Genomic DNA, 22,882 nt, shown 5'->3' with positions numbered 1-22,882 from the left:
CTCGGTCACCTACAAAGGAATGCCAGCACTGGGCTTGAGCTCCTGCCCCCTCTTCTGAGTGGGAAGGCCACACAGCCCAAGTGCCAGACTCAGTCTAGTATGTGAAAGCCACAAATGAGCAAGTATGTGTTCCAGAACCAAAGCCGTCTGTTTGCTTTTTGGTAACTCACCCAGGGGGACTGCCCCCCGCCCCTCCACTTTTACCTGTGATTTCTTACACATTCGAAAACAACTCACCTTGAAAGGCATGGCAGAATTATAATTCTCCGGAATCTCCCAAGACAGCAGCACTGAGGTCTTCATTACTGCTTTGACGTGAAAATTTTTTGCAAACACTGCTGGAAAAGGAAAAACAGTGTATTTAAACCACTCCTAAGAACCACGGCCTGTCCTTTACCACCTTGGACCGCAGGGCTTACGCTAGACGCTTTCTACTTTGATCCGAGAGAGAAGTGGTGATTTGCCTACCTGTTCAGAGCATTCACTTAAATACATCATTCTCCTAAAGATCTCTCCTTTCTCTCCATTTCGGTCAACTACATTGTGTTTTCCTTACCTGAGGACATGGGATGCTCTCAGCCAGACTGGGTTGGCATTCTATAACTGAAATCTAAGGCATCCAAAACACAGTAAGTTTCGCATACTTTACCTTTTCGCTTTGGCTGAACCTATGAATATGAATGGGCCGGGCAGTTATTTATAGCTTCAAAATACTGATTTCCAAAGACCGACATTCCTTTAAAGGAGGAAGGCCACAAGCAGACAAATCCTACCTTGATCCACAGGCAGTGTCCTGAACTGGACACTGGGACTATATGGCCCGGGCCCTTTGCTCGTGTGAGCACGTACTTTTACATCATATGTGGTATCTGGTTTTAAGCCACTGAGTGTCAGAGTGGTGTCAGCGGGAACAATAAGCTGCTCCATTGGGAGGAGAGGGATGTTGATATCCCTGTACAGAAGGGTATACTTGGTGATAAGGCCATTTCTCTCTGCCAGGACAGGTGGCTGCCAAGATAACTGGACGGAGGTGGACGTGGTGCCTTCCGAGTGGAGGTTTTGAGGGAATCCAGTTGGGACGTCTTCTGGGACAGAAATCTCCTTCACCATCTCCTCCCCAAAGCCCACTTTGTTTCTGGCTGAGAGCCTGAAGGTGTACGATGCTCCTTTGTGGATGTCTGTCGCTGTGAAGTGGTCTTCTTTTTCAGAGAACTCAAGAGTGGTGAGAGGCTCCATATCCTTCCGGCCAAATTTTAGACGGTAGCCCTGAAGAGGTCCAAACGTGTCCACAGGGGGGTGCCACTGAATGAGAGCAGTATTCATCTGAGTGTGGCTAATCAGCAGCCGGGGTTTCCCTGGGACTGAAGCACATGGATGGACCAACTTACATGGATGTTCACATTTCAATCATTGCAAAATGGAAACACCACTCTACAGCATTCTCAAGTCTTTGTTAAAAAAAAAAGGGGGGGGGTAATGCTTGGTCTGTATACTTTTGTGGCAATGTTCTACTTCTACTCTATTAAAGTAGGCTGAACTGCTAGAATGCGGTAATAGACACAAAATAGGAATTAACTAAATAATAATTTGAGGAAATATTTTAACATCTTCACATTTTAGACTTTCACACATAAAGGTGCATGCCACAGAGAAATGAATGAGTACAGATGAACCAATTAGATGCAGCTAATAATAACAAGTATAACGTATTTAATTATTGGTCGCATGCAATGTACCAGACACTGCTGAGAGCATTACATGTACTGTTTCATTTGATTTACAGTCCTTACTCCCGACTACATGCTCTGATTAGTTATCTTGATTTTTGTATAATAAGAAAAGGAAACTCAAAGAGCCAGAACCCTGTGCAAGGTAAGATGTGTAATAAATGAGAAAGGAATAATACAAACCCAGGTCTATTGACTCTATAGGCCAAATAATTGACTACATTGTTATGCTGCTTATAAATCTGCAAAAAAGTAGCTCCAAATAACATTATTTTGACTTACTATGGCTCTAATTTGCATTTCTGTTTATACTTTACTATCCACACCAGTCATCCCCATTGAATTTCATCTTTAATACACGGATTAGGTTATGACCTACCCTATAATGTTGTTGTGAATATTAGATCAGAAAATGCATGTAAAAGTCTTCACACAAGTTTAATATTTTATTACTATTATCATAATTCTCAATAATCAAAATACTAACCTCTTATAGGAAGGGGCTAATTTCCTGTAAATACTAGTACATAATTTATATTCTTTTCAAGTTAAGTAAGTTAGATATGTAAAGAGTTCTAATCTAATCATTGAATAGATTTGTACAACTGCAATTTTTTAATGGAGGGCAGTTATTCCTGGAACCCACGCAGAACAACAGTGGTAAATAACACAGAGCCAAAAGGTACTTTGAGGATAGACCAAAGATGGGGGAGGAAGAAGAATATCAACAAGCTTAAAACAAAGAGAAGTTGATAGGAAGAGGAAGATGGTAGAAAGGAAGGAAAACTTGCACTAATGGGAGACTGGCAATGACAAATAGTATTAAGGGGGAGAGATAAAAAAAATGAAACAAATAAACAAAAAACAACAAAACCAGAAAGATGATAAGAAAATACTTAGTATACTGACCTCAGTAATGACCTGGCTAACCTGTTCATCATATATTTTAGAAAATTTAACCCCCAGTGGGGTAGCATGCTTTGCCCAAGAACATGTTCATTAAGGTAAATGTATCCTTCGTCAATGAAGTAACAGTTTTGTTCCCATGTTGGGTAAGTTAATATAACTCAACTAAACCACAATACATGGGAAGAACAGTTCCTGAAGTTTGTAATGGCTATTTTGTGTGTGTGTGTGTGTGTGTGTGTGTGTGTGTGTGTGTTGAGAGTTGGCCCAGGAACCAAATCAAACCAAATCAAAGATTGTATACTCATTGTTTCTCAGGAAAATATGCATGCAGAGAGCTTAATCAATTAAGAAATTCTCAAGCTACAGCTCATTCATAAATTGGAGAGCTTTTAAATTATTCCATTTACAGTAGCTTTCTTTAGTTTCAGTTAGCCTTGGTCAACCATAGCCTGAAAGTATTAAGTGGAAAATTCCAGAAATAAACAATTCATACTTTTAAATTCTAAGTAGCCATGATGAAATCTTGCGCTACCCCACTAAATCCTGCCCGGGACTTGAATCATCCCTTTGATGTCTCCACACTGTAGGTTAGTCACTTAGGAGCCATCTCCATTATCAGACTGACTGTCATGGTATCGCAGTGCTTGTGTTGAAGCAACCCTTATTTTACTTAACACAATGGCCCCAAAGTGAAAGAGTAGTGATGCTGCCAGTTCAGATACGCCAGAGAGAAGCATTAAAGTGCCTCCTTTAAGAGAAAAGGTGATTACAGTACAATAAGCTATTTTGAGAGAGAGGGAACAGTCACATAACTTTTATTTCAATATATTGGTAGACTTGTTCTATTTTATTGTCAGCTACTGTTAATCTCTCACTGTGCCTAATTCATAAATTAAACATGTATGTAAAGGAAAATACATAGTCTAAACGGGATTCGGTACCATCTTTGGTTCTAAGCATCCCCTGGGGGTCTTGCAATGTAGCCCCAGTAGCTAAGGAGGCACCACTCTATTAGTTTAAATTTATTTCATTTCAAAATTATTTAAAGTTATTTTCATTTTAAAAATCACTTTAAGGAAGACAGTGAGAGGCATCCTTATATTTCCCTTAATGTGTGTATAACACTTACACAATTTGCTCATTAAGGGTCAGTGATGTCAAGGATTAAACACGTGAGGCTCTGCTGAGAAAATCTAGGGCCTTCAGCAGAGGAAACATCATTCAGTGAACAAAATCCAGTTGAAACTACTGGGAAGAAGCATAACTATTAAGTCTCAACATTTTCCAGATACAACATATTTTATTAAACATAATTATCAAAGTTTTCTAAAAGGAACTGCATAGTAAGTATGTACGTATACAGTTTCTATAAGATGCATGCAAAGCTAGGATTAATCAAACATTTTTAGTTTTCTTCTTTTTTTTAAATTGATTTCAGAGAGGAAGGGAGACAAAGAGGGGAGGGAGGGGGGGAGGGGGGGAGGGAGGGAGGGAGGGAGGGAGAGAGGGAGAGAGGGAGAGAGAGAGAGAGAGAGAGAGAGAGAGAGAGAGAGAGAGAGAAAGAGAGAAACATCAATGATGAGAGAGAATCATAGATTGGCTGCCTCCTGCACGCCCCCTACTGGGGATCGAGTGCTCAACCCAGGCATGTGCCCTTGACCAGAATTGAACCTGGGACCCTTCAGTTTGCAGGCCAGCACTCTATCCACTGAGCCAAACCAGCTACGGCTAGTATTCTTGATATAAACCACAAATATTCTAATAATATTTATACTATTTGTCATCCAAATAGCAATATGTTTTTATTATCTGATGTTTCACATTATACTATTGCTGTGGTACAAATTTGGAGAAATATAATGGACCGGTCAATTCTAAGACAAAAACACACTGGCTTTATAAAAATATTCATTATTCTTCTGTGGTTAAAGCTTAGGTTGGACTAATGTCTTTTTTTGTTGTTTGTTTGTTTGTTTGTTTGTTTGTTTTAATGCCCTTTCCTAATTGGGGATATACATACTGTGGGCTTGAATCATGGGATCAAAGTAATGCTCTCGACGTAAGAGTCAACCCATACCTGAAAACTATATGTTAATACTGACCAAGGTCAACCCAATCAATTTAATAATTTTATTTTTTTTAAAGAAGTCAGAGTCAGTTCTGACCTACTGCTTTCCACTGCCCTGCCAGGAGCATCTCAGTCTGCTCTCCATTCAAGCCTGCAAGGTCATTCCTTCCCTTGGCAGAAATTTCACTAAGCCTGAAACTATGAGACAACCAGTCCCGGAACACCACCATATACAAGTAAAGAATCCCAGAAAGAAAGGAATGCTGAGGCAGCTAGAGGAAGAATACCAGTATCGCCTCGGGGGAGGCCAGCCACATGACATGAATGTCTCAAAATCGCCACAAATGTGTGAAGAATAGAACTAGTTCAAGTTGGGTAAGGGTTCTGGGTATTTCATCCCAGTAACAATAGAATAAAAGGAATGCGGAGAGTTCTACAACACTGAACAGATGGTTAAAAAGAATTCTCTGAATCTCCACATATCGATTCCATTCCATTTCTGATTTCCAGAAAATCTAAACATATACCATCTATTCACTTTGTGCAAAGACTTAAACACTGGCACACAGTAATCTGGGTGGGAAAATAAAGATGCATAGTGCAGGCTCTATGTTCTCTGGTATCTGCATATTCTAGGTGGGGAAATGAAGAGATGTATTAGGTGGTACTGTATGTGGAGTAGCACCTAATGTGGTTTAACCTAGCACCTAAGAAGAAATAGGACCTGGAGAGGATTATGCTAAGCAAAATCAGCCAGTCACAGAAAGGCACACATCACATGATCTCACTCACATGTGGAATCTAAAGAACAAAATAAACTGATGAACAAAATAGATGCAGAGATGTAGAAACATGGAACAGAATGTGGAATCTCAGAAGGAGGATGGGTGTGTGTGGGTGAGAAGAGATTAACCAAAGAATTTATATGCATATATGCATAACCCATGGACACAGACAATAGTGTGGTGAAGGCCTGGGGAGATAGGAGGGAGAGCGGGAAACCTGCAGGCTAGAAAGAGTCAATGAGGGGGGGAGGGGACATCTATAATACTTTCAACAATAAAGATAAATTTTTAAAAAATCATAATTCACTGGCCTAAGCCTATTCCTAATTCTCCATGTCATAGTTGTCTTTTCTATCAGCTTTAACCATAACTGTTCAGTAAAGTAGTGACATTTATGTAAAAATATAGAGAAAATTTCAAACCAATGAATTTGCTGGTTGTCTTAAATCTCAAGACTTCACGCAACAGGCCAATTAGTATGAGACAGGACAATGTAAGATTAACAAATAAACTACAAAAATGTCACTATCACTGAAATGTAAAAGCCAACACTTTATTCAAAGGCATCCCTCAGGTTACATATTCCATAGATTAAGTGATGGCCAGTACATTTTGTTTCAAAGTTATGATTGTTCACAGATTTTAGAAATATTATATTATACATTAATATATACTACAATCAGGAATTTTACTATTAAAATGAAATTTCATGAGAATTTCTGAATTCTCCATGGAAGCAATTACTAAATAACCTAAAAACTGTGGTTTAGTTGAAGCTCATATATGTGAGATAAACTCAGTAATTCTTCATAGTCACATAAATATAAGGCTTTTTGGTAACAGTATACAAAAACAACAACAACAAAATTTAATGAGTTTACTGATTACCTGGGGATGAACCATGATTGGGGAATGCTTTTTGGGGGTTTGGGGGGAGTGCTTTTTAACTGGTAGGTTGGCAGCAAAGAAAACTTCAGATTTTCTCTACAAGAGGTTATAAATCTGGATTCTCCCACCTCCAACTCAGGCTCAGTGGGAAGGTCTCAAGAAAACAAATGTGCAGACATCTAAACTGTAAGTATTTCCTACCTTAATATCTAAATCTTCATTGATTAACAAAGACCTGAAATTGTGAATGAAAATCCCAAGATAATCTATATATATAAAAGCCTAAGCAACCAAATGAACAAATGACCGAACAACTGGTCGACCGGTCGCTATGATGCATACTGACCACCAGGGGGCAGGCACTCAATGCAGGAGCTGCCCCTGATGGTCAGTGCACTCCCATAGCCAACCTCCCATGGCCCTCCCCCCCCCCACTGGCCAACCTCCCACCACTCCAATTGTCCCTGATCATCAGCCAGGCTGAGGGACCCCACCTGTGCACAAATTCATGCACCATGCCTCTAGTTTTAGATACAAATGATATTGACAATTTTAAGTACTAATAAATGTTGATATGGTGACTAAAAAGTGATGAGATAATCTTTAAAATAGATAAGAAAATAGACACTATTATTCCTTTCTCTTTGGTTATTCTTTTTCTGCTCATTTTAGGACCCCCATCTTATGAGAATGGGAGTTTGATGATTTCATGTAAAATATTAGACAGTTACTAATATGGGAGTAGATGCATTTTATTCATTTTGAAATTAAATTTCAGGAGTTTAGCCTTGGTTGTCTGTATTCAAATAGAGGTTGTTTCCATAGCAAGACAGTCAGTATGCCCCACTGAACATGTATCTCCTATGCAAGGCAAAAAACTAGCTTGATACAATGGCGTTCTTAAGAAAAATTAAAATAAAGCCCAGAAGACTATATTGAAGGAATTCTGCCATCTGTAATCCTGCTGCTTGAGGCAGTTCACGGTGGCAGGATGAGAGGCAAATCTTATGACATTTAGACAAATTTGGCAGTGAGCATGGCGCCTGGGAGGGTGCTCACCATCACAGCTGTTCTTCCCTTTATGCCTTTACCTAAAGGTGTGTTCCTACAAAGTTATGTGAGAAGTGATTTTGAAGGAGTCGATCAAATCACAGTTTAAATGTTCCAAAGGAGATTTCTATGGACAGGGGCAGGAGGATAATCCTTTTATAATCATCTCTTAATTTATTGGTTTTACAATGCCAGACCTTCCTTCACGCTGGCTTTTCCTACTGCGGCCAATCAAAGTAACTCTAAAGAACATTGAGCTTTGTTCTTTAGAAAGAACAATGTGATATTTAGCCCTTTTTCTTTTCTTCATTCTCTTTTCTGTTCCCATCTTTTGTGCAATTTGTCTCCTTAGAATCCCCATGGAGGGGGTGAGGAGGGAAAAAATAACAACAAATAAAACAAAGTCAACACCTAGTTCCAGATGGCAGCTCCTCTGCCAGGGTTTGTTGTTGGGAGAGCTTGAAGTTGCTGATGCCTTCCCTACCTAGAGGATGTGCCCTCCGAAGCCCCCGAGACTTGCTCCTTCACACCATTCAAGCCTCAGCTCAAATATCCCGCCTCACAGAGACCTCTGATTACTCCAAAATAACCCCTAGGGGGCTGCCCTATGCTTAATGCCAATACACCTTTATTTTTCAGTTTATCACTCACTGATATTTTATTCTATACTGATTTGTCCACTGTTAAGTAGCTAGTCCTGGTCAGAAAACAAATTTCGGGAGGGCAGCATCTGCTTTGCTGACCGATATATGCCCAGTAATGGGAAAGGTACCTGACAAATAATTGATGCTCCAAAAAGTATTTGTTAAAGGACTGACTAGATAATTTAGGTAAATTATATTCCCGTGTTCTTGTTTTTTTCTTATGAAATATATATATATTTTAAAACAAAAAGTTAATCAGAGCTTATTTTTTCCCCTGGGTCAGAAGTCACTCATCCCATTTAGAAAATCAGCATTACTGTCTCCCTAAACATGTTCAAGGCACATAGCTGCACAGATCGGTTACCTGCTCCTGTGGTGGACACCAGCTTGGGCTTGCTGCGAGCACCGTCTCCTTTGGTGGTGTAGGCTGTGACGGTGAGGGAGTAGGAAGTTTCAGGCTGCAGCCCAGAAATAATCATGTCCTGAAATGACACAGCAGAATGGCACTGATTCAAAACATGCTCCCAATGCTCTGGGGGAAAGATCAAGGCATCCGCTAGCATTTCTGTGCATGCTTCAACATTCCCTGCAGCCATGCCAAGCGCTGGAAGTTGCATGCCTGGAGCTCATGCTATGGATGATGTTTTCATGCTGACATTGAAGTGGGGTCAGCCCGCGTAGGGCAGCTCTAAGGGAAAGTAGTCAAAAACATAAAACCTGGAGAAAGAACTCCTGAATTCTTAAATTTAAACCCACTTCCCCTTATGTATAAGCTTGGTGATCCAAGGTCTATGAGTTCAACTCTGTGCCTCAGTTTCTCACGTGAACGTTATGAGTAATAAGACCGCATAGGGCTACTGAAGGACTGAATGGGTTACATCCGGTAAATGATGAGAACTACGCCTGGCTCACAGTGAGCAATCCGTAAACTAGCTGTTAGTTTCTGCCAGTAGCTCTCCATGCGCATCCACTACAGCCTGGCCCACAGACTGCGGATGGGCTGATGCCAACGCCGTCTGTTTTACCACCCTGGACCGATCTTGCCAAATGGCTGATCTGTTGGACCTGGACATCCTGAGATTCAGATAAGTTTCTTGGGACTCATGAAACATGTCATTGTCTGATCGTGTGGGCTATGAACAATAATCATTATAGACTCAGGAGAATCTTCTGTTCAACTGAATGATTTTCTGATCTAAAACCAAATGAAAGGACTGGCTCTGCCGTATCACACATATTGTTCAGGTAATTCTGACTGTTCAGAAAATGTTAAATATCACCAACATCAGTCATCAAAACTCTCTGTTTTTGTCTTAGCAAAGGCCCCAAGCTGTGGTAGTTATTAAGACTAGACAGAGAACTGTTCGTCCAAATTGGAGGTTACACGGTTCTTTACATAGAGCTATTGATTTGTCCTGGTATTTTCTTTAGAGATACACAGAGAGAGCAATATAATGAATAACAAACCCTTTCAGATTTTTGGTACAGCTATGTTTTCAAATTAAGTGTGATACATTTAAGAAAATAGACAATGTCATTGCTTCCCACGTCTAAAGACAATGCGAGTGAGAGTTTAGTGAATGGGCTAGATTGTGTGGAGGACTGGAGGACTTTTCTGTGCAAGGCTGTAATGGGCACCATAGAACTCAATGGTTGACAATGATCCCAAATATGACAGCTTTTACAATGTGCTTTTCTCAAAACAGGGGGAGTATCAACAGCGGAAATTCCAGTATTTCGGACTCCATCTTGAAGAGCCATTGGGAATACTGTTCTGCCAGAAGAATGGACTAAATTTGGGAGAGAAATTTTATTTTCAGGAACTTGGAATGGTTTCACTAACATTACAGAGACTATAAAAACCAAGTGAACCACCCGAGAGTGGCATTTTAAACTGTGGCAGACAATAGCCATTCCCAAAATCGTGATGGGTACATGCCAACCTTATTGTTTTCAATGTCCCCCTTCACATGCTACTTGATTGCTGCTGGAAGCAGGCAAGGCTGGGAGGGAAAAAAGAAGCAAGGCTTGGTTCTGCCGCTGAATTGTGTGGCAAGACTTTTATATCCTCTGAGCCTTGTACAAGTTCCTCAATTATACAAGTAGGTTAACTACTCGTGTCCTTCCTCTAGCCCATATGACAGGATATTGTAAACAATGCAATTTGAAGTTGGTCAAGCCCTGTGTGGCCCTACAAACTCAGCTGGCTACATCTCTGCCTGCCTGGATCACACCTTCTCAGGTTACATTTTCTCTCTTTAAGCTGAGGGTGTACTTCCCTGGTGGCATCCTACCCTCCGCGGGTTAGTGTGGCTGATATCACGGCCAGTTCCTCACTCTTTGCCTTTCCCTATCCCACTCCACTCCACTTTGTGCCCTTGCTTGTTAAAAGTTGGCATTACTGGATGTTCTGTAACAGTCACTGGTCTTCTGTTCAAAACAAACAAACAAACAAACAAACAAACAACTGCATTCACTTTCAAATCTTAAAGGCTTTTCTGCCTTTATCCCAAATTCATTTCTAGCCCTGACTTCCTCCAGTAGCACATACATTGCACACATCTGGGCGGTTTCCCTGGGCTGTCACGTGTGCCCTCAAGCTTTGCTTAACTAAAGCTGAACTAACATTCCCAGAAGCAGACTCCCCTCTTTACTTCTTTATTTTAACAAATGGTGGAGCATCTTCAAAACTTTGCAGCCATACTTTGATCTCTTTTCTTCCTCAAATTCTTAGCTAGTCAGCAAGTTTTTGTCAATTCTTTAAAATATCGATCATAAACATCCCTTATTCCTTTTCTGTTGCCCGGACTCTGTTGAACTGTTATCCCTGCACAGGTGTGTTAGTAAAAGAGCTCTTTCCACCTATTTCCTTGTCTACTATCTTCTTTCTTTCTAATCTCTCCACTAAGTCTGCAGGTAATGACCCACTCAGTAAGGCATGAAATCCATTTAGTCAGTCATGGCCGCATTAAAGAAAGAAACAGAATATACCTGAATGCAAACTATTAAAGATTATATATAATTAAAGGTAGGGTATTATTTTGAAAAACTTTTATTTTAAACATATACATGGGTGGTGACATATAATGCATTTCTTACTATGGGGCATGGTCGAAGAAGTTTATGAGACACTGCTATGCTATTGATTTTTCAACATTATACTAAAACGGATTTCCTGGCTGTATTTAGCATAACTTACTAACCAGAACCCTTTATTTCTGTCAAACTGGCAAACTCACTGTCACCTGACTATATCACACTTGTGACTGCCTCAATCTGCTCACCTTTAAAAAATATGTTCCCGCCTCCAACTCTATAGTGTGTGTGTGTGCACACGCACACACACACAATACACATACATTTTCACCTCTGCAATCCCCGTTTATCCTTTAAGTTCTCAACTAAATTTTCAGGACCTCTTCTACCAGCTGGTGTAGTGTTTCTAAATGCCTAGCTCTTACTGATATTTGTCACTCATTTACTAAGTAATTATACATTGCTTGATGTCATTACATATATTGTATTTTATGAAACTTTTCTAAACTTTACATCCTTTCTAGCCACCTAGACTATAAGCACTTAAGAGGCAAGTGCCACATCTTATATCCCCCCAGTACCATATATAGATTAAGCTCTCAATAAATAACATAATCCACTCAATCAAATTGTTTTAAAAACTCCTCCCTCAGTGGGACACATTTTACTTCTTGCCATGACTCATTCAAGTTTAATAAAATCTGTATGGCTACAACAGAGAATCGCCATTTCTGGATAGAGTTAATTGGTGCCAGGTCTATGTCATGTGATCCACTGAGTCGGATGTATGAGCAGCCTACAGCATACAACTTGACAGCTCGGGTCTGTGGTGCCGCCATTTACAGCATGCCTCCTCGAACTGTGTCACAAGGCAGAGTTAGTAGCAGCCACCAAAATAAGATGAGCTCATGATATTTCTTATGCAATCAGTAGCACCATGCCAATTTCACAAAACCAAACCAAAATATAAAGTATAACGTAGTAAAGATAATTTAAAAATAATTTGTTAGTTCATGCATTCAAACAGTGATGGTATATCACAAATACATGAAAGAGGAGTATCAGGGGAAAAAAGCACTTATAATCTGGTTTGACAAAGCAGTCAAAAATTACTCACATGTTCAGTAGTATCATCAAATTCCCACTGATTGAGATTAAGAAGGTTGGGGAGGGAGAAACAAAATAAAAAGAAATGAAGAGAAATTTGTAGCCTGATAAAGGCAATGGTGTCCGTGTTAGATTTAAGGGGGGAAAAGCAATTGAAACAGTGCATATAATCAAATTCCAAGGAGTTTAACTGTACTATGCCACCACCTTCATTCCCAATTGAAAGGTCAAAAGTAAATATGCTCTGCATTGTTACCACTAAAACCACCGATTTTCCAAATTTTCCATTGGGATAAATTAAGAAGGCATAGCAAAAAGCTACTGCACACTACTTTGTGACATTTATTTTGACTTTTTCTTTAAGTTACATAGTTAATTCAAGATTATTAAGATTAACATCTCTTGTCAATACTGAAATCCTATAGTCCTGGTGAAGTCCTGCAAGATGTAATGAAATAAATTTCAATGAATATTTAAAGAGAAAATATGAGATGAGCAGGAAAAAAGGGGGCAGGGATACACAAGGAAAATCAGCAAATTAATAAAGAAAAGCCAAAGTAGAAGAGAAGAAAAAAAAGGAGATTGAGTGGCATTTAAGGCAATTTTGTATCATGTGATTCCATTAATTACCACATTCTCAATGAAAAGAGCAACAGGACTACAGTTCTGTAATGTAATATTATCTAAGAACAGAAGAACATCAAAGCATGATGACCTTATCAATTTCTTTTTCACAATTGCAGATGTACAAAATAAAACATAAGTACTGGTGGCTTTATTTTATGTTATGAGAGCGCTCTATTTTACAAGCAGCACAAATAAAAAATTTGAAAAAAACATGCCAGTGGCCCTTTTCCAGATCTCAGGGACACTATGAATCTCAACCCCATTTACAGAACTGACCTCTAAACCAAAACCATACAACTGGATTCAAGGGTGAGAAGTTAGCCACTAATCCAGCTCCCTGTAGGAGAATATTTCAAGACTCAAGCAAACATAAGAATCTTTGTGAGCTGATTATGTCAAGACTGGGGGTAAATCATTTCCTCAGAGCCACGGTGCTATTTATTTGCCCTCTTCTTTCCATTGAGGCAAAGATGCAAAGTTTGGCAACCTGGAGCAGTAGCTCACAACTTGGTTCATAATCTTTCTCACTTTCATAGAAAGCAAGGAATTTTCTACTGCAACGTGTCAAATTATTTTAAAATATTTTTTATATTTTAATTGATTTTGAGGCAGAGGGAGAGGGAGAGGGAGAAACACAGATGTGATGTGAGAGCAAAACACCAATCAGGTGCCTCCTGCACGCCTCCAACCAGGAATTGAACCAGCAACCTTTTGATGAACTGTATGACACCCAACCAACCGAGCTACAGAGGCCAGGACAGAAATGTTTCAAATTTTCACAAATATCAGCCATTGCCATGACCAGCTACTGATTTGCTGAATAAGCAAAGCACTTCCCTATTCATCATATGCCATCTCAATTTTGGACCAAGCATAGATAAGCTAATCCAGCAGTCGTCAACTGGTGGTCCGTGAGGTCGGAAAGGTTGGCGACTGCTGACTAGTCCATGGGGTATGTATAATTCCCATCATTGTAGTCATTCACTGAAATCTTCCTCTCCCTTTAAAAAAAATGACATATGGATTTATTATGGTACTATCTTTGAGTCACCACTAGCTTATGGATAAATTAATGTTGTTTTAAACAACTGACTACAAAACCAATTTATGACTACATAGTTATAAACAACTTCCTTAGGATCAATTTCTCACATACTCAACTAATACTTTTCCTAACTTGGCTCAACGTAAGGATCCCATTTACTCCCTGGGAAACTCTCATTTTTATCATGGTCATTATCTTCATTTTCTGGGAAATGAAACAATTCTTTTCACCAAATATGTAATTCAATAAAGAAGTTATAAATAATACACTATCAGGATACCTTTCCCGAAAAAGATTGTCTGTTCTTCAACGGGAGAGCTATGTTTAAAAATTAGGTCAACTTAATTCTAAGTAGTTTTAATACAGTAGAAAGTAGATGCTATCAGCAAAACTGCTTCTCAGAATTCTTCCCCTGGATTTGATTAAATGCATTTTGAGGTCAGAAAGGCAAACTCAGATACAGCTATGGAGAGCTGAGTACCTGCATTTGAAGAAAACAGTTAACATGTTTTTAATCATCTGTGTCATTTCACTACAATTTATTGTCTCACTTGATGGCAACTCTGATTGAGAAGGCATATGCCCCTTATGTACAGGATGCTGTACGAGATTTTTAAAACGTAAAGAAAATCAACATGGGGCCCATGTCAAGAGACAGATTAAGGAAAGTACCCTAGAGAAACATAGGTCCGAACCAGAGCCTCACCTGTGCATCAGCCAGCATGACATCCTTCAGCATGGGCTGGCCCTTGGGCTCCCCATTTTCCATCTTCACATAATGCACCTGGTATCCTCTGATCTGGCCATGCTGTTTGTTGGGCACGGGCGAGCGCCATGTGACTTTAACAGATGTTGAGTTGACAGCCTCTACCTCGACTTTGCGAGGAGGACCACTAGGAACTGGAACAACATCATCGGATAAAAGAAAATTATAGGCACTTGTCCCACCCAGTCACAGCATTTTCTTTACTTAGGTTTTTTTTTCTTTTTTAAAAAATGGGCAAGACCCACTATGTCTCCTTTGTGGAATACAGACATTTTCAACCAATGAAAATGCTCAACCAATCTGCTCTACCTTTTAAGAAAAGATCAAAAAACATGACCGATGCCAAAAAAAAGTATGGAAGAAAAAAAGAGTATCAGAGAAATAGAAAAACATGTAAAAAATGTACAAAAGCCAAGGAAGATGCTTTGAGGTTCAAAGCATTAAAGCACAAAGAGGTATAGCATTGAAATAATAACAAAAACTGGTTGTTGGTTGCTGTGTGTGTTTTTTTAAAGGTTTCTTTTTGGCAGAAAAAAAAAAGATTCTTGATTACATGGATTTTCTTCTTTTTTTTCTCATATCAAAGGTATTCCATACAACAAATGCCAAAACTTAAATGTGGAGCATCAGTGCTGCTGAAATATGCAAGACAAAAAGGCAACAAGAAGACAAGAAGGCCGTTTTTAAAAGTTAACTTCAAAATGCCAAAAAAGTGGCTACAAAAAAGCCAAGGAAAATGCGGAAGACGCTAGATGGAGGTACAGAGGAAGAGCCTGGATTGCAAGGTCATAGGAGCCAGCTGTCCGTTTTAAAGGGAAGCAAATCATTGTGTTCAGATTAAAAGCAAAAGAAAAAAAAAAAAGAAAAAAGCCCAGGCTGTAAGAAAGACAGGTCTTTGGCAAAAAGTGACGTTAGAGCGATGTTGGGTAAAAAAGATGAGCAGAGAAAAATGGGGTACTGTTAGCCTATCAAAAGACAGCAGACCAGGACTGTGTCAGAAGGGAGCAAACGGACGTAGCAGAGGCAACATACCATCTTCATCGGTTCGAATCAACACGGACAAGCTCTCGGGGCCAGGGCCGACGTCTGTGTGGGCTGTCACAGTGATCCGGTACTCAGTCCATTTTTCCAGCTGTTCCAAAAGGTATTTGGTAGTGTCCGCAGGAATTCCCAAAATCTCGTGAGCTTTGTCATCTTCTCCATCCACTGCGGTGTACTTGATGGAGTATTCAGTAATAATGCCATTCTGCTTTTCCACTGGTGGAGGTTGCCAACTTACCAAAATACTAGTGGAACTTGGGCTGGCACAACTAATGTCTTGAGGAGGAGCTGACGGCTCTTATTTTGGTAGTGAGTTAAAGGAGGGTTTGAGTGAAAGGACAGGAGTGGTTGGAAAAAAAATGATAAAACAAAAGAAAAGGCAAAATAAATAAACGAACATTAAGGGCAATGAAACAAAAACAAGGCTTTGAAACTTAAAATAAATTTTTAAAAATAAATTATGTACCTTGGCTTAGTCACATGAACAAACCAAAAAAATGAATAAATGACCAGAAACAAATGTTAAATAATGAGTGGGGGGAATATGTGAACATGAAACCTGGAGATAATAGAGCCTCCAATAAAATTACCTACCTGCAATTTAAATTCTTCTTCTAAACCAATCCCTCAGTATTCCCCGGCCCTACTACACAGACTACCCAACTTCAAAAGAGCTGCAAATACTGCAAGATACATTAATGAGCATCTTGATGAGGCTTCACAGATGCTGTTTCAAGCTTTCATTTCTACATTCTAGGATGAAGGCAACTCCAATACAGCATTCATTTATGAAAGCATTATTTATTTAGTGTGAAAAACTGCAATAACTGCTAGATTCCCTTCCACAATTCCAATTATTTTTAAAGGAAAGAAATAAAAACCCAACAAACATAAAAGGGTTCCCTCTGACTATCTGAAAAACTGACTGTGCCTGACCAGTTTTAATGAAAAGCATTCACCTAACATTGACCATAGCCCATGTACAGTGAGCATGCAGAACCAATAAAGGAGGAAAAGGCATAGTTCAAGATTTACCTACCCGAGAGCAATGTCAGGCTTGTTGATTCTGACTGTAACTTGTACTTACCCTACATCAGCTTTCAGCTTTTTAAAAAATTATAACTGTTCGTGAGACACCATTGCTAGTGAAGAATTAGATTCCACCAGCAAATTTTGGTAAAATCAATAATCATCATCTATCTCTTACAAAATGTCAATAACACAGCCATTAAAAAGAACCATTTAAAACCCCACGAAACATCTGGAAAAGGTATCACTTATCTTTCATTTTGTACATTAATTCCTTTCATTTTTCTATATAATTATTCGTATAAAGTAGGGTTGACAAAAGGAGTGACAAGATAAACTTTCTTATTGCCCAATTTAAAATAAACTGGTCACCTTCTGAGCAATTACTTTCCATGACATTAATCAAACATACCATCACTTGAAAAAAATTCAAAAGCAATAAGGACCAATACAGGTGCTACCATAAATTATTTTTAAAGTTAATAACATATGTTCCTAAAAGAACAAACAAATGGGATAAGACATGCATACATACATACATATTTTTAAGGCAGTATTTATGGTACAATTAATGAGTAAATCATTTCTAACTGTTTGTATTTCAATATGTACAAACAGTAGTTTGACACTGTGGGTCTTAATCTTATGTAGTGCCAGGTCTATTGAATCATTTAGAACAGCGGTTCTCAACCTGTGGGTCGCGACCCCTTTGGCGGTCGAATGACCCTTTCACAAGGATTGCCTAAGACCATCCTGCATATCAGATATATACATTACGATTCAAAACAGTAGCAATATTACAGTTATGAAGTAGCAACGAAAATAATTTTATGGTCGGGTCACAACATGAGGAACTGTATTTAAAGGGCCAGAAGGTTGAGAGCCATTGATTTAGCGGATTATCAGCCTTTACATGTATTGCATTTTTCATTATAGATAATTCAAAGGGAAAGAAAGCTCCCTGTACTGACACAAAGAAAATCCTTACTGAAAGGCTTGTAAATTTAGAGTAAGATTTGTAAAATCACTAGAACATCATTTTTATTGATTCTGACTATAGGAACTTATACTTCAAATTATAACACTATTTTAAAGGCATCATCATTATTCATAATAAATTGAGTTATTCATGTAACAGCAAGGTCTCATTTGTAATTCTTTTTAAAAAGCTGATTTGGTTTTCATGACATTGCCACCTTCAGACCTTCTATTCTTTGACTATATTCAATACCATTTGAAGCTATTATTTTTAATAAAGAAAATATAAGCTTTTCGTATAGTTATAAAAAAGTCTATTCTGTCCCTATGTAAGTACATATGTATGTATGTATGCAAAAAAAGTCATTTGTAAAATACAATCTTAGAGCATGGTCACATTCCTTTTAATTAAATATCTGATTTAAAAAATTATCTTCTACAATATCACTTATTAGCCTGGCTGGAATTCAAAGCAGACATACTAAACTGCATTAGCATGCTTCAGATTTGAAGAGAAAGACAATTTTATGGGAATAAGGTATAACCACTAATCAGTTAAGCACAGGCTCCTAATACTTTTCATGTGAATTATGATGTTTTGAAAAAGGGAAGAATATGATTTTTACTATAAAAAACCTGAAAGATGCCAGATTTCTATAGAAGAATAAAATATGAAAGATTTGCTTATATGAAAGAAAATTTATATTTTAAAATACATAAATTTTATGGTTGGTGATGGATCTAAAAATTAAGTCAATATAGCACCCTCTTTACAAAATGTAATACATTTGTATTATTCTTATCTATTGCATGTCACTATATCAAAATCACTTATAAATTATCAAAAAATCTAAGAAATAACTCTATAAAACTATTCAACTCAAGGTAAATGGTTAATGACTAATTATAGAAACTTATCAATAAAGAGCAAATAGTATTCTAAGCCACCGAACTTTCCATGAAAAACAATCTCCCATATAAGACTTTGCAAAAAAACAATCTTAACAATCTGCCCAGGATAAAATGAACCCCCACTGTGATAAACACAACTATTCTCAAAGTAACAGTTCCAAAAAGAAATTGAACCTGAAGAAACAAAATAGAATTTAGGATTGCAAATGTACTTGTGATTATTCCATTGTCCCTAAATTTGTCCAGATACAGATTTGCTGTGAATGTTCCAAATTTTCGCATGTACTACTAGCAGAGTTAATGACAACCTAGTCACAAGAGCTCAGCTTTTTCTCTGAATAGGAACAAATACATGAAATGAAGAGTTATTTGCTAGCAAAGTTAAAAACCAATGTGCTTAAAAAAAGGTAACACTTTGGTCTTTTGGCTGCCTCTTGCCTTTGCTAAGCCTTCCTCTGATTATTATGCAGTGTCATATGCATAATATGGGGCTTGATCTAACTCCTCTCACCCACTTTTCTCATCTCTCAATTTCTCTGAAGGTCTTTCCATTTAGGACCTGCTATTTTGGACCAAATTTGAAAACAACATAGCTCACGGTTGTACTCTAATCCCCAAAGTCGGAAGCTTGCTAGCATAGAGACTGCTGACTAGTAAGCATATTAATTAGCAGCTCTGTTTGCTGGTGGGGATAAAATCCGGCAACACCTCCTAGTGAAAAAAAGGGCAGGAAGGAAGTAAAGAGAGACACCTACTTGACTGCATGGTTCTAGCGGATATTTCAGCTGTGGAAGCACCCAAGCCTTGAGGAGAGCGTGCAGCCAGACGGAAGTAGTACAAGCTGTTTGGTTTCAGCCCTTGCAGTCTATAAGACGTCCCTGGCTCAATGGTAATTCGTTGCTGTAGATAAGTAATAACAGAACTTAGTCATCTTCATTAAGATTGGGGCAAGACACAGAAGCAGCAGAGTATCAAGGACTCTACTAGGGAAATTACATAATGAAAATATCAGCATTTAAAAGGCAAGTTTCTACAACCAATAAGGCAACTGGAATAAGGGTAAGCCAGGGATCTTCCCAATGATGATACAGCTTTCCAAATGCACCGGATAAAGGGGAGACCCAGAAGCTGTCACCCACGATGTGTTCTACCCTTAAGGCAAGAAGGTGTGTAGCTGTGACTTAGCCCATAATAGAAACTGGTAGCGCAGTATGCCCAACATGTGTGATTACCATTGAAGAGATGTCTAGCTCATGTGCCATGACTTTCTGCACTCTAAACAGGGGCAAGAAATGTATGGCCAAAAAGTAACAATAGAACTGGTACACAGTGTTCCAGAGATTGCTATAAAAGAGAACTAAAATCGCCAAGGTCTGCTGAGATAAACATCAGATGTTATTAAAGAAAGCTGGATCATTTATATAAAATCTAGATTGCTTTAAAATAATTTTGAAACTTCCTTTCTTTTGGGAATATAGAGTCTGCAGCTAGAAAAAAAATCACAATTTTTCTGTAACTTTTAACATCATAAAGGACTTCTGCAATACGATTTCTTTAATCAAATGTTATGATTTCTGCCCTGGCTGGTTTGGCTTCATGGTTAGAGCGTGGGCCCATGGACACAGATTCCATTGCTGGTCAAGGGCACGTACCTCAGTTGCAGGCTTTATCCCCAGCCTCAGTTGGGGTATGTGCAGGAGGCAACCAAGGACTCTCTCACATCGATATTTATCTCTCTATCCTCTACACTATCCCTCCCCTACACTATCCCTCCCCTACACTATCTCTTAAAAAAATCAATGGAAAAATATCCATGGGTGAGGATTAAAAAAAAAAAAAAAGTTATAGTTTCTATTCATGCTTGAAATTTGCCTGTGCATTTTTGCAAAAATATACCTGTCTATGGGTAATCAATCTCAGATTGAACATTAGCCTGTAGTAAACCTTAAAATACATTCTAAAATGTAATCTAAATAATCTTAGGCTTTTTATAAAATACTGTTTGCTGTTCACCCAAACAGAAACCATTCAAGAGAAATTCAAATATAAAATCAGAGAAAACATCCCTAGGGTGTTCTGGCTTGCAAATACAAAAGCTTTTAAAATTTTAGATATACCAAATAACAAGGAAAAAGGTATTCCCTAAATAAACAATTGTAAAGCAGAGTAGGTGTGCCAACATTCAAGCATCATAGATTCAAAAAAACGGCCACTCTCTTTGCTGTTTTTACACTATTTCTTGGTTGAGTAGTGGTTACGATTTTAAATAATTTAATGCTGATTTATATCTTATTAAACACAGACACAGTTTAAGTTATATCAGCATATAAATAACATAACTTTCCAAGTGATTGATTCATTTTGGCTTTGTTAGCTAAATCTAAAGGCATTGCATTTAGAACCTGGTCTGTAGAGGCTCTGCTCAATTCAAACGGATGTCATAAAATGGAAGTTTACAGTAAAAAATAATTTATTATAGCATACAAAATGGTGACCAACAAGTGAATTGATAGTAGTTCACTTAGTACGTGAGTGTTTCAAAACCGGTATTCCTTGTTAGATCTTAGGGGCTGTTTAGCTTTGTGAAGATAAAGAATGTTAAGAGTTAAAATAAAAGGGCTCGTGTGGATTGAGCTTTCATATAGCTTTACTAACATTTTGTCTAAATGTTCCCTGTTGGGAACAAAAGACACATATCCATTACTATAATATATTCCCTTTCTGGAAATGTTAGGTGTATGTTAATAACTGATTTCTATAATCTATTCAAAGTGCACCCATGATACAGTATAATCTAGTGGTTAAGAAACATTCTGATAACTGAGTGCCTAGATTCAAATTCTATTTCTGCCATTCAGTAGCATGAGCCTTCAGGATAAGTATTTAACTTCGTCCTATACCTCCATTTTGTGATATGTAAAATAGACTAATAGGAGAGACTGATCCATAGCACTGTTGTGAGGATTAAATAAGTTAATGTATGTGAAACCCCTTAGAACACTGTCTGTTAATATATGTATTAGTTATTCTGATTTTTGTTTCTCTTTTCAGTGACTATCAACAATATCCATCTTTCTGCAATCTACTGTTATTTTCTTTGCATACCATACTCAAGCTGTATATATACCCACTTTCAAATCATAATTTTTGGCATAAAAATAGTTGCTTTGGGGCATCTTTCTCTAAAAGCAGTTTGAACAAATTCACCTACTCAAAGCTGTGGGACTTATTGAGTTATATGTCTCCTTAAGTGACTTAAGAACTTGAATGCCGAAGAGAAAAAAAAGCAAGTCCCAAAGTCTCATGGGTTATATTCTTTTATAACTTCATACTTCCATAAATAACATGGAAACTTGAGTAGAAAACAGTCCCAATAGGGCAACAGCTGTTTTGTTTTGTCCCTCCCCCCAGCAAGTCTCCAAATACCCTTGCTATTTATTTTGGTCAAGTGTCTCTTTTGATGCATAAATCTCTTCTACCAAGGTCTTCCATAGGTACCTGACCTTTATACAGGATGTGGGTAAGCACTCAAAAGCGGAGCAATGCCTCAGGGTGGTGACTGATTCCAAAGGCGAGAAGCAAGGTCCTACCTCCTCTCCGGGCTCCCCGTCTTTGTAGACCAGCTCATAGTTGGCGATAGTGTCCGAACGTGGAGGTGTCCAAGAGAGCAAAATACTCGTTTCAGACTCAGGTTCTGCTTTGAAATTTAGCGGTTGCCCTGGTACTGAAAACGGGAGGCAAAGGGTTGAGGTTAACCATCAGCATCAATAGTCATTAGTTCTTTCTTTAGTGCATTTGCTTAAACCTTCAAAAGGTCTCCACCTAATGGGGTGCTAGGCCCCTTACAACGTCCAGGTAAACTTTTGTACAGAAAGGTAATTTTCCTCCTTCAAGGGACATAAACAATATTGTGAATACTGTCCTTGTTCTTCAGTGGTATAATATCTATACCAGACGCAGAATATATTAGTCTCTGAATTCAATTTTACAAATAATACAATTACTTACTTATAATAGTGTTGCACGTGATCCCTGAGATGATTTATATATAAAGCACTTGCAATAAATATTGCCTAAATCATAACGAGTGCTAAATACATAAAAGTTATTGCTGTTTTGCAAGTAAATGGGCATTTATTCTCTAGCACTGCATTTAGCTTTCAAAGCTATTTTCAATTAGGTTTATAAAATTCCACCTTCACTACATGAACAAACCTACAGGCAACCAGAATCACTTAGCATTTTTTTTACTTACCAACCTACATTTTAA

At 38.2% G+C, this 22,882-nt stretch overlaps 1 protein-coding gene across 1 annotated transcript in view; it reads right to left on the bottom strand.

Annotated features, from left to right (window-relative positions):
• Window positions 1-22,882, bottom strand: part of PTPRD (protein tyrosine phosphatase receptor type D) — a 2,145,631-nt gene that overhangs the window by 159,237 nt on the left and 1,963,512 nt on the right. Inside the window, exons 19-26 of the mRNA XM_081103407.1 lie at window positions 22,203-22,336; window positions 19,368-19,512; window positions 15,685-15,990; window positions 14,593-14,786; window positions 12,225-12,251; window positions 8,436-8,553; window positions 774-1,361; window positions 238-335 (exon numbers count right to left, since the gene is read on the bottom strand). Coding sequence (XP_080959533.1) covers window positions 238-335; window positions 774-1,361; window positions 8,436-8,553; window positions 12,225-12,251; window positions 14,593-14,786; window positions 15,685-15,990; window positions 19,368-19,512; window positions 22,203-22,336 — 1,610 coding nt within the window. The remainder of the gene's footprint in view (window positions 1-237; window positions 336-773; window positions 1,362-8,435; window positions 8,554-12,224; window positions 12,252-14,592; window positions 14,787-15,684; window positions 15,991-19,367; window positions 19,513-22,202; window positions 22,337-22,882) is intronic.

The sequence above is a fragment of the Myotis nattereri genome, assembly GCF_964212035.1.
Source record: "Myotis nattereri genome assembly, chromosome: 12".
NCBI classification, from domain to species: domain Eukaryota; kingdom Metazoa; phylum Chordata; class Mammalia; order Chiroptera; family Vespertilionidae; genus Myotis; species Myotis nattereri.
Note: the sequence above shows the minus strand (reverse complement) of the source record. Positions and strands in the feature narration are given on the sequence as shown.